The following is a 13,425-nucleotide window of genomic DNA, read 5'->3' on the forward strand; positions in this document are numbered from 1 at the left end:
ATTCTTAACAAATATTAAAAATAGATAGGAATAATAAGTATTAATACTAGATATCAATAATAAATATTAAATAATGAATATCAATAATAAGTATTAATAAAAAATATTAACAATAAATACTAATAACAGATATCAATAATAATTCGCACCCGTATCAAGATCCATAGCTCAGCCGTCTCTGTCTGCGCACAATGCGACGCGATAAAGTATCATGGAGCATGAATGCATACGAGAAGAATAGAAAATTATGGTAGCGGAATACTGCCGAGACGAAATGATGAGTTCCCGCGACCCTCGATTACCCGGCGAAAACGTAGTCTCCGGAAGCTGTAGATAAAACACCATTATAATCACTCAAGCACAATGCCCCGAAAGAACACAGCGTTCCCATTTGTTTCGACGCTATCGGTGGAAGGTTAAGAACTAACGCGGCCTATAAAACGGGTGTAGACTCGACGGCGGCGGTACCAGGTTGGACCAACTGCCATAAACACCGGTAACGTTCCATTCTGAAGACCGAAGCGCCATTCAAACCCGCTGAGTTTCGCGTATTCTAGATGGCCGATGATAATACGACGATCTTTAGCGCGGCAACCCGACTAAAGTAGGCGTTATCGTTCGTTGCGATACACTCGTAATAATCGCCGCCCGGCGATTATTATATTTCGCGTTTCTTAAATATAATAAACCTTTTTTCAAAGTTTATTACATTTCGCGTTTATTATATTGGAATGGCAATTTACGTGATCACGAGTTATGTGAATAAATGGTCTTAGCATGTTTTTTGTTTTGTCAACGTGTTCAAACTACATAACTTATATTGTTTTCTTGTTCTTTGGACTTCTACCTTTAATTTATTAAAGAAATAATTTACTATAATTAATTTATAGAAATATTGTATCGATTAATTATTCAGTTTCGTTTTCAACACATTCAAAAAAATTGAAGACCAAGTCGCGTTTCTGGCATGTTTTATTCTATTATTTCTGAAAAGACAAGATTAAAACACCTAACTTGTATTATTTTCTTGTAGCTTGGACCTCCATCTTTAATTTAGTAAAAATATTCTATCGATTAGTTATTTAGTTTTTATGCAAAGTTAAACGCGAAAAGTTATACGCTGTATATGGGAATGAATCCTTGGATGAAAGGCAGCGTTCAACATTGGTTTGTCAAATTTTTTTCTGGTGATTTTTCACTGAAAAATGCGGAACGATCTGGCCGTGCAGATGAAGTTGACGAGACCCATATCAAGACTATTATCGATTAAAATCGCCATAGCACAACACGCGAGATTGCAGAGAAAATCAATGTATCATATACGTGCACTAAAAAAGATTAAAACAGCTTGGCTATGCCAGGAAACTCGATTTATGGATTTATGCATCAGCTTAAGGAAATTCATTTGACTGAACGCATTGGCATCTGTGATTCGCTACTGAAACGCAGCGAAATTCATCCATTTCTGAAACGACTGGCATCGAAAAGTGAATGTAGTTTGTAACAATGTTGATTAGAAAACATCGTTGTCGATACGAGGTGAACCAACCCGGAAGACGCCAAAATCTAAGATTTGCTAAAAAAATATTATGCTGTCAGTTTAGTGGGATTGTAAAGGAATTCTGCGACAAGAAAATCGCTCGGAATTGGCAAATCGTTTTCCACCATGAGAACGCAAAGCTCCGTACATCTTCAGTCACTCACCAAAAATAATTACAACTAGGTCGGAATGCGTTGTCACGTTCATCATATAGCCCTGATATTGCGCCTTCGGATCACCATTTATTTCGTTCCATGCAGAACTTGTTAAATGATAAAATGACGCTGACGATGTAAAATCACAGTTAATTCAGTCTTTTGCTAACAAAAACCGGAAGTTTTATGAACATGGAATTACGGCACTGCCTGATAGATGGCAAAATGTCATCGACAGAAACGGACAATACCTAATTTAATAAAGTTATATTGTTAAGCGACAATCTAGAATTTTCCTTATCATTTGAAATTTGCAATCACTTAGTTACCAACCCAATATTGTACATTTAAAATAGCTTCTCTGGCTTATAGTATTCCTATTGTTTGTAACAGAGTGCATTTTATACATATATTGTAGAATTAAGTCTTATGACTTATATAATAATTACAATTTTAGCAATCTTTTACATCTAAATTTTGACGATACGTATTACATAATTTTAATTTAATTACCGAAGATAATTGTTGGATCATGACTATATTAAATTACTGGCCATGTCCGATCCAGCCTTTATTGTCAGTGTAACCGAACTTAACCCTTTGAACTCGAAGCAATTTTAATTAAAAACCTAAAATTATTTTTCCGACTTGTAGTAATTCCATTCTGTACGACAGAGTGCATTTTCTGCGTATGAAATTAATTCTTGTGCCGCTAAATCTAAAGTTCCACGATATGTACTACACAATTTTAATCTAGTTATCCAAGATAATTCTTGAAACGAGAGACAACAATTTCAGTGTCGCCTCAGAATCACCATTCAAGTACAAAGGGTTAATACATTGTTTTCAAATTTTAAATGCATAAAGTCATCACTAACAAATTACTAATGCAATCAAACCAATGTTATGAGCATGGAATTTATGGTACTGGTTGAATAATGGCGAAAGGTCATCTACAAAAACGGACAATATCTAACTGAATAAAGTTATATCGTTAAGCAACAATTTAGTATTTCCCTTCTTATTTAAAATCCGCAATCACTTAGTTGCCAAGCCAATATTTCGCGTTTATTATATTTGTCCACGACGCTCACCGACAACGAGCGACGCGCCGCTAATATGATTCACCCTGCGGAGGGCTACTGAAAACCCGCGCGAGTCGCATACGCTGACGCTCTGTTTACGCTAAGCCCACCGTCGGTATAATAATCGCGGGTTTGTTAAATTCCAGCTCGTAGGTCGGCGGCTTCTCGCGATCGTCGCTCTCCGCAAAATTTTCGCTGCAACCTGAATCGCACCGGCGATAGTTTCACTTCGCTTCGCGGCGAGTTATTGTTTCAGATAGTGGTCTGTGTTAAAGAGCCTGATAAATTTAACAATACTATATACATAGCAGCACTGAATTTCGTCACGTGGAGGCACAAATGGAAGTGAAATAGTTGATAATGTCGTGGGACAGGGAACAGAAAGCACGAGGTAGTAATCTGGAGGAGAATGGTGAATAGATCACATCCGCTTTTTATTGAACAAAGTATTATAGTTTTATTCTCGAAGAATTTGCCTTCATTTGTTCTATCGATAACTGGCGGCAATTTGTTTGCGGAAAGGTTGTAGGGAAATATAATATCGTAGTAGATTTCGGAGTAAATAAATACTATCGAAGTCCGATATTACATCCTCATCTATTAGTTTTCGAACATCAACAATTAATACGATAAATGTACGTATTAATTTAATTAATACGATCAATATACACATTGATTTAAATAATACGATTGATAATATGTATTAATTCAATTAATACGATTAATACATATACAAATTCAACTAATACGATCAATGTATGTATTAACCCCTTGCACTATAAGAACGAATCAGACTCGTGACGAACATTTCGTGTTTAACCTAATAAATATGACTAAAAATCGTTCCTATTAAATGGAAACAAGATTTCAATCTTCTGTCACTAAAATCTGTGAATGAAAGTAAACGAAGACAATTAGAAAACAAAAGTCTTCTTCTTTTATCAAATAAATTATTACTGACGAAAAAAGTGCTAATGAACGCAGTTCTGAAACAAGTCATAGAATTCAATTAATACGATCAATATACGTTTTTCGACCAAATGTGGTAGCAGGACGAAATGATTTTCTCAAATGTGCCGATTGTCTTGTATACAAATTATTTTAATTTACATATAATAAAAACATAATTTATATACGATTATATGCAATTATATACAATTATATAGTTTATACAGAAATGATCTTAACATAAACACCGACTGTCGCCTTTCAGTCGTCACTCATCCTGCTAAGCGAAACATCGTGGCGACTGAGAGTCGCCTCTCGCCGCAAAGGGTTAATTCAGTTAATACAATTAATTTATGCATTATCTTAATTCAGTTAATACAAGTAATATACGCATTAACTTAATTCAGTTAATACAATTAATATACGCATTAACTTAATTCACTATACAATTACAAACAACAAAAATCAATAGAAACATAAATTGTTTCTCCCAACAATGTCAACGAGTTCAAAATAGCGTAAGAATATTATCAATTAGCTTTGACGTGTTCACAGTTTCATACTTCAGCTATTTGCTCGTACCATAACTACATGAAGTCCGCACTCTGCTCATCGCATATATTTTAGTTATTAGTATCAAGAGTCGTCTGTGACGTTTTCAGAGCACCGAGAAACGGTATTGGGTATCCGTGGAACGATCTCAGCGGCGAATGTCGCTTTTTCAGATACAGGAGCACTAATAGGCCCGTTAGAAACATTGCGATCCATTTTCGAAATGTTTCGCAAATGGCTGACGGCGAACAGCGGCTCTTGGCTCCATTATACCGCACAAACGTCCCTTACCGAAAAGACAGTGCCGCCGCGACTTTGTTTTATACTGTTCTAACAGCGCTGCGGAGATTATATGGGCTCTAGCTGCAATTTGCAGATCGATAGATTTTAACGCACTTGGCAGACCTCCCCTAGAATTGGAATGCTTCCAGCGGGTACCGTCCAGGGACGTTAGTACGCTACGTAATTGGTATTCTTGACGCAGAAATTCATTTACGGAGTCAACGAGCGTGAAAGGGAGTACCAAAGATATTTTTAATAAAGGAACCGACTCGTTACTTTGTTTCGCCCGTGATATTTAAACCCTCGAATGGCGACTCTGAAGCGGCACTGAAATTGCTGTATCGCGATCCAAGAATTATCTTGGAAAACTAGATTAAAATTATGTATAATAATTTAATGTAAAATTATGTATTATATATCGTTGAGATATAGATTTAAGAAATTGTTAAAAGTGTAACTGTTGTGTGAGTCACAAGATTCAGTTTCATATGCATAAAATGCACTCTGTTACATACGTGTATAGTAGAAATAATATAAGCCAAAAAAATTACTTTAGATATACAATTAAAATGGCTTCGAGTGCAAAGATTTAATCCGACAAAAATAATTTTAGAACGTGATACAACAAATTCTAGAGTAAATTTTTCAGGATCACCACTCATGCGTGAATTGTTAAATGTTTGATTTGTTACTGATGGCATTATATATTTAAAATTTGAAGACAATTTATTAACCCTTTGTACTCGAATGGTGACTCTGAGGCGGCACTGAAATTGTTGCCTCGCGTTCAAAGAATTATCTTGGATAATTAAATTAAAATTATCTTTTATATTACTATTCACTTTTCGATGCCAGTAATTAGTCGTTTCAAAAATGGATGAATTCTGATGCGTTTCAGTAGCAAATCACAGATGCCAATGCGTTCAGTCAAATGAATTTCCTTAAGCTAATGCATAAATCCATAAATCAAAATTCTTGACGTAGCCAAGCTGTTTTAATCGTTTTTAAATGCACGTATGCGATACATTGAGGTTCTCTGCAATCTCGCGTGTTGTGCTATGACGATTTTAATCGATAATAGTCTTGATATGGGTCTCGCCAACTTCATCTGCACGGCCAGATCGTTCCGCATTTGTCAGATAAAAATCTCCAGAACGAAATTTGACAAACCAATGTGGACATTGCCTTTCTTTCAAGAATTCATTCCCATATACGGGGTTTAACTTCTCGTGTGCTTGCGATGTGTTCTTGCCTTTCCGGAATTAATGCAATAAGATATGTCTGAAACGCGCATCTTGTTCTATTTTTAAGCTGCGATAAAAACGAAATAGTCTAGAATTTTTCAAATCATTTAAAATTTGCAATCACTTAGTTACCAACCCAATATTGTACATTTAAAATAGCTCCTCTGGCTTATAGTACTCCTATTGCTTGTAACAGAGTGCATTTTATGCATATAGAATTAATCCTTATGACTTATATAATAATTACAATTTTAGCAATCTTTTACATCTAAATTTTGACGATACGTATTACATAATTGTTGCGACGGCAACACCGATGGTCGAAAGTGCCTAACCGCCCCTCTTTAGTTATTAAGCCATAAACATACGAATCAATCGACAATAGGCAAAATCCGACGAACGACGACTAACGCAATTACTTTACGACTACCGTACTTACCGAAACTCGACTCGACGAACGGACAACACGTGTGACAGACCCACGTTACCGTTACACGGACAAACTGTCATAATTTTACTTTAACAAAGAAGACGATGCAAACACGAAGTTCCTACCAAATTTCCCACTCCTCATTCCAAGTTCCCTGCGACACACCCACCTCCAATCGAAAACATTTCATTTCCTCCACCAAAACTATCCTCCACCAATTAACGAAACACCGAGGTGACAACAGACAGAACACGACGAACGAGAGACAGATCACAGCTAACATTCATACAGAACACATCCAAACGTAAACGTAGTAAAACACCATCAAACATCGCAACTAGTATCCTTGTACAGTGTAAATAAAGTGTATATAAAACAAACATACATCTATTAATACGGCATTGTACCAAGCGTTTATAACCAAATCCGGCGTTACAAACCGGATCCACATCAAACGCGTATACAACAATAATTTTAATTTAATTATCGAAGATAATGGTTGGATCATGACTATATTAAATTACTGGCCATGTCCGATCCAGCCTTTATTGTCAATGCAACCGAACTTAACCCTTTGAACTCGAAGCAATTTTAATTAAAAACCTAAAATTATTTTTCCGACTTATAGTAATTCCATTCTGTACGGCAGAGTGCATTTTTTGCATATAAAATTAATTCTTGTGACTCATGCAACACTTTGGCTTTTAACAATTTCTTAAATCTAAACAATGGGTAAACATATTGTCTTCAATTGTGAGTGTTTCAAAGCAAAACTAAATAACTAATCGATACAATCTTCTTATTAAATTAAAGGTGGAGGTCCAAGCTACAAGAAAACGATATAAGTTAGGTGCTTTAATCTTGTCTTTTCAGAAATAATAGAATAAAATATGCCTGAAACGTGCGTCGATCTTCTATTTTTAAACTGGGATGAAAATGAAACTAAATAACTAATCGATACAATATCCCTACTAAAGTAAACGCAGAAGTCAAAAGAAGAAGAAAACAATATAAGTTCAGTACTTCGAACACGATGACAAAACAAAAGAGCGTGCTGTGACAAAATTCTTAATCACTCACTTGCCAAGCCAATATTTTCCTTAACAAGACCAGACAAGCCTTGTTTCTTCTGTTGTATTTATTTACTTCCGTTTCTAGACTTCTATAATAGAAGCATTCAATTTGACTTCAATATAGAAGAGATGAATAATATTCCTATTTAATAGAGATCGCATGGAATCTTCCTCGCGAGTCTGACTCGCTATTATAGTGCAAGGGGTTAAAAGACTCGCATAACGAGACCGTATATAGTACGTAAGGCACCGACAAATACGCTTAGGTGGCAGCGGCCGCGAGCAGACTGCTACTTGTTCCGCGGCAGACTCCCAAAACCCAACGAGTCGTAAATATTTGCCGTTACATTAGCGTGGCAAAGGCAAATCCGGTATCAACTGTAATTATATCCGTCAGACGGGCGAGTCGGTATTAGGCGGGCTGAGAGCGGGCGGGGCCGAGTGGAAAAATCGCGGAAACCGGCGCGGCGCGGCGGCCCCGTGAAGCGGTAAGTAAATTCGTCATTAGCCCTCGTTCAACCACTTCGAACTTCCTTGCCGCGCTGTACCGTGAAATTGAAGATTTCGCGAGTCTGGTTCCAACCACTTCCGGCTTATCGCGAACAAGCGTACCGGCTACCGTGTTTCTCGTTCATCGTTCATTGGTTGGTGAACGGTTTCCGAATTTTCAATTGTCATTCTGTACAGTACGCATTATTTTAACCCCTTGCCGTACTTTAACGAGTCAGACTCGTGATGAAGATTTGTAGTAATAGCCTGTTAAGTATGACCGTTATTCCGTTCTTTTAAGTTATTATAAAATTCTATTCGCTTGCAATCAATATTTAAACATTCTAGAAAATGTGGATATAGTATAAATATAAATTTTCTTGTTTTTCTAAGAAATTATTACAATCGAGAAGGTGCTTACCATTGTAACTATGAAGAAACTGGTACGGCAAGGGGTCAACACTTTACTACATTAGCATTAATTAACACTTATACTATCTATTTTATTTATTTTATTCACCACGAAAGGTATATCATGTTTTAGAAATTATACAATAATATCTCGGTAATAGACAGCAAATTATTGATTACCATAACTGATTTATAGATCACCGGTCAGAGTAAAAAGCCGATTTATAGGCTACCAATCGGTAAAGTGTTAATATTCTGTGTTCACAGTATAACAAAGTAATTCGTTTTCCCTTGTTTCGAAAAATATCGTTAAGCAAAATAAAGTTATGCTATTGGTTTTGTTATTTATTATATTACACTGTTAGTTTTATTATTTATTACATTACATTGTTAGTTTTGTCATTTATCATAGTACAATATTAGATTTGCTATTTATTGTGTCAGTGTGAACAATGTAAAGTGGGCTTGTGCGTTTCCCCTAATTTCAACAACTATCACACGATTATTTACACTATTAGTTTCAAGATTTATTATATTACATTATTAGTTTCGTCATTTATTTTAATTTTGTGATATTAAAACATATCTATATCAATGCCAATTACTATAATTAATGCACTACGAAGTAATAAGTATAATTTTGAAACGATAAACACCAAGCCTGTTTACAAGCAGTATAGACATTCTCGAAACGATTATTAAACATTATTAATTCCATTTTTTGAAAAATCTTAAATTGGAGTGTCAAAGCACTTAGTACAGTCATAACTTTTTATATTTGTAATAACTTTCCCTAATAATTAAGATTAACACCATTAAAAGAGGAAAATTTCTTGGCCACTGAATAAGAAATAACATATTTCAGTGGTCACTTTTATTAACGCTGTTCTCTAATGTAAATCGTTGCAATAATGCAACACAAATGCACTAGGAAACCATAAATGAATTTCTTAGTGCCATCTTATCAGATTTTAAGTAAAATAAATTAGTCGATCACAGTCTAATTGTTGTAGAATCACGTACTTATGAAGTCAAATTAATTATTATTAGGAACAAAAGTTTGACATGATTTACTTTAACTTCTATTGTGAAGTCAAATTAACTATTATTAAGAAGGAAGTCCAAGTTGTTACATTTTAACTTTTTCTGTCAAGTTAAATTAATTATTATCAAAAATAAAGTTAAATTTCTTCAAGTCAGGCACTTCCAGTTGACGCTCAAATAATTTGCGTTCAAACCAGTTAATTTTATTGTTGTATTATTATCTTGACAAGATAATGCAATCTATTTACTAATTTATAACAAAACTACTTATTCTGATAAGGCATTTCCAATTGGTGCTGAATTAATTCACATTAGAACCAATCAATTACACTGTTATATACTAACTTTTTATTTTCCTTCAATTTCCACTCGAAAAACATAAATTACCAATACGATAAATTAATAAAACAACAGAATTCGCATAATGCAGCAATCAAATTTTCCGAAATTCAATGGGCCAAAGAAAAACACGGTATTTAACCTTATCGGCGAGGCTTTCTTGCAGTGGATCGCAAAAACATTCTCGCGTCAGTGTACGTCAGCCAGCGAGACGGATAAAACGAAAGAGAAGCGAAGGAACGGTAGCTTGTCGTACTCTTTTTGGCGTAGTGTATCCTCTTTCATTTTGTCTCGCCTTTTGCCGGAATCTACTCTCCGGAATTGAAGACACATAACGCCGTGTGTACTTATACGTTCTGATGGATAATCCTGCTTACTCGCCTCGCAGTAGTTGTCCAGGAGTCTGGCGGCGCATCGCGACTGCTGCACCTGCCCTGAGAAGCATCTGTCCGGGAACGAATTAAAATAAATCTCCGGGAGATAAGGGCGGGCCGCCGCCTCCTCCTCGCCTACGTGGGCCGGGTTAAAAATCTTCCGATCTGCCCGCCGCTCTGTAAAGGATATTTTATAGTCGTTGAAGTCACGGATTTATGGCCCGCCGTGGAAACCGTCCACGTTGCATCTTGTAACGTGGAGCGAATTTTAGGGAACTTTGTGATCGATGCGTCACGCCGAATATGGAGTTTTGGTGTCTATGGCGGATCGATGTTAACATTTTCGGAGGATAGAAACTGTTATACCTTCGAATTATGTTTAACATTTTAAGAACGATCGTTCTCGCTAGCGATTAAATCAAGGTTGAACGGGTTATTCTAGACATAAATAAGTAATTTGACTGTGTATGTTCCGTCTCGGAACAACAAGTCGGATGGAAAATATTCAACGCAAAGACTCTGCGAGGGCGAAAAATGTTAAAACCGTAAATCGGTCGAAGCCGCTCCTCTTCGGAAATTCCATCGGACGACCGACCGACCACCACACGGGCCCTTCAAACAATTGATCATGATTGGTTCCTTACCGGAACACTAAAATGTTATAAATACAAGGCATTTTTTAGAAATAGGACAGTACAGTTTTAGAAGCAGTCAGACGAACAGTCAGGAGTGAGAGGAACGCAGGAAGGAAACAAGGGTGATCGGCAGTGACGCAGCGACGATCAAGCAGCAAACAAGGGAAACACCACCAAGGACAACGAAGAACAAGGCATCGCTACCACCCATCAATCCAGCATCCGAGCCGTCACAGCCGAAACATTTCCCATTTCGAATACTATTGAACCTTTAATAAATTGTTAAACCTACAACACCTCGTTGATTCCTCAATCATCATAACACACGCGCCTTCGAGTGATCTGCGGCAATTGCGTACGCGGACTCGACGCAACAGTGTACATTAAGAGGCAGTGATTATTTCTTTTATTATTTAACATTTTCGAACGATTGTTCTTGTTAGCAATTAAAGCAACGTTGTACGCGTTATTCTAGATTTAACACGTTGAGCGCCACGCTGATTTTTAAGGGGGTCCCCGTCAGGCCACGCGCGCCGCGTAAAAGCACTGGTACTGTAGGGCCAATGTTTCTTCTCGCAGTAGAAGATAGTATACGAAGATAGTTTTGTGTTTTGACAAAATTAAGTAAATTTTAAATAAATTTTCTATAATTCCATAAAACAGTGTAAATTTTAAAGTTCTCATGTCACACGCTGTCAGCCTGTGCGGTTGACGCGGTCTAAACCGAAAGTCTAGTGTCAGCCATATATGGCTGACGTGGCGCTCAACGTGTTAAATATGTAATTTGACTGTGTATTTTAAGAAACAGTGTTTATTTCTTTTATTATTTAATACTTTACTGATGTTGAGGATTGCTGAGCGAGGGTTTTATGGCGGGGGGCCATGTGCTTGGGACTTTCAGAATCGGCCAGGGTATGGGCCTGTCATCCGCTTCTTTAGAAAATAGTTTGCGATTGTTCCAAGGCACATGGTCGACACTCTTGGCTATTAGCGATATTGCCCTGCCATAAACGCGGGTCCCTATGCCCATAGCGCGGCGCGAATCGCGGAAAACGGCACGTTCTGGGACAACGGGCAATTAGGGGAATGGGATGCAGATGTCGGCAATTTTCCAGGCCCACGCGCGACCGGGAACTCCCTGGCAAACGTTGCGGCACTGCCCCTTCCTAGGTCCCAGACGTTGTCTTTTGGGCTTGTCGCGATTGGGCAGCTTCCTCAACACCCACCCCTAACTTGCAAGAGTAGGGCGAACCGAGGTGACGTTATCGGCGAACCTCGATTCGCACGTCAGATACACTTCGGAATCAGACACAATACGTAAAATAGACAGATACACTTCGGAATCCAGAAACAATACGTAAAATAGACATAGCCACAAACTCTTAGACAACTAGTAACTTGTAACAATCTTGAACGCATTCCATGTATCTCCACCGGGAGTGTAAATATATTTGTTGTTAACATTCACGGTGTAAATTTGTTCCTCCTACCTTGGAGGTGGTCCTTCGAGTTAGTCGACACATCACGTGTAAATTACTGAAAAGCTCGAACGATTTATTAAAATCAACCACGAGCATCAACAACTGATGGCTAGTCTATATGTATATCGGTTAATTTCTGCTTCTTCCTTTAAACCAGTCGTGGTAGCTCCAATATTATTATATTATTAGGAGCACAAATTAGTTCGGTTCGTTTTCAAAAGATAGCTCCAACTGTTATGACTGTTTCATAGTAACAACTGATTTCGATTGTTTCTGAGAGGTTAGGTATCTGCCAATAACATTCAGTTTATATTGCTTTGAGTTTCATTTAATACGCCTGTTTTTTACTCTGTTGAATATGTCATGTTTTGTGTTAACTAAGCAGCATTTGCGAGAGATTTTAGTTTTCTGTTTTAATTGGAAGAAAAGTGCAGCTGAAGCACATCGAATGCTTGTTGAAGTCTATGGTGACAATGCTCCAACTGATAAATCATGTAGGGAATGGTTTCGACGCTTTAAGAATGGCCATTTTAGCGTTGAAGACAAGCCTCGCTCTGGGCAGCCAAAAAATTTGAAGATAAACAATTGGAGGCATTACTCAATGAAGATCCGAGTCAAACTCAAGAGGAGCTTGCAGCATCATTGGGAGTTACCCAACAAGCAGTTTCCGTACGATTGAAATTCATGGGAATGGTTCACAAGCAAGGTAATTGGGTGCCGTATGGCAATTGGGTACGATCGGAGACATGACAAAGTCATTCTTCTCCATGATAACGTTCGGCCTCATGTCGCAAAAATTGTGAAAAATTATTTGGAAACGATCAAGTGGGATATTTTACCGCACCTGCCATACTCGCCGGACATTGCTCCTTCTGATTACTGGTTGTTCCGGCAGATGCAGAACGATTTGGCGGGTCACAGATTCACTTCTTTCGCAGAAATCGAAAATTGGCTTGTAACTTGGATCGCCACAAAAGACGAGATATTTTTTCGAGATGGAATTCGAAAATTGCCTGAGAGGTGGGGAAAAGCAGTAAACAGCGATGGACAATACTTTGATTAATCTGTTAATTCATTTTGTTCTCGAAATAAATGCATTTTCCACCACAAAAGAACGGACCGAACTAATTTGTACTCCCAATAACAATGTAATTTTTTAAATATTAGCTTGGCATAACCATATAACTTAGCTTTAGCTTATAACCATACTTACCTTTCACATAACTTATACAATTAATAAAGTCGATAATATTGGAACATAACCTAGCAATCTTGCAGATGTTATCTCAGTTTTAATTATAATTTCTTTGACGTTTTAATTTAGCAAATTTTTTGTCGATTTT

The 13,425-nt window shown here is 37.2% G+C and overlaps 1 protein-coding gene across 1 annotated transcript in view; it reads left to right on the plus strand.

The window, feature by feature from the left end:
• Positions 1–13,145, plus strand: part of LOC144470030 (uncharacterized) — a 41,166-nt gene extending 28,021 nt beyond the window's left edge. Inside the window, exons 2-3 of the mRNA XM_078180809.1 lie at positions 12,645–12,814; positions 12,909–13,145. Coding sequence (XP_078036935.1) covers positions 12,645–12,814; positions 12,909–13,145 — 407 coding nt within the window. The remainder of the gene's footprint in view (positions 1–12,644; positions 12,815–12,908) is intronic.
• The last annotated feature ends 280 nt before the right edge of the window (positions 13,146–13,425 follow it).

This window comes from Augochlora pura, chromosome 5, assembly GCF_028453695.1.
Source record: "Augochlora pura isolate Apur16 chromosome 5, APUR_v2.2.1, whole genome shotgun sequence".
NCBI lineage: Eukaryota > Metazoa > Arthropoda > Insecta > Hymenoptera > Halictidae > Augochlora > Augochlora pura.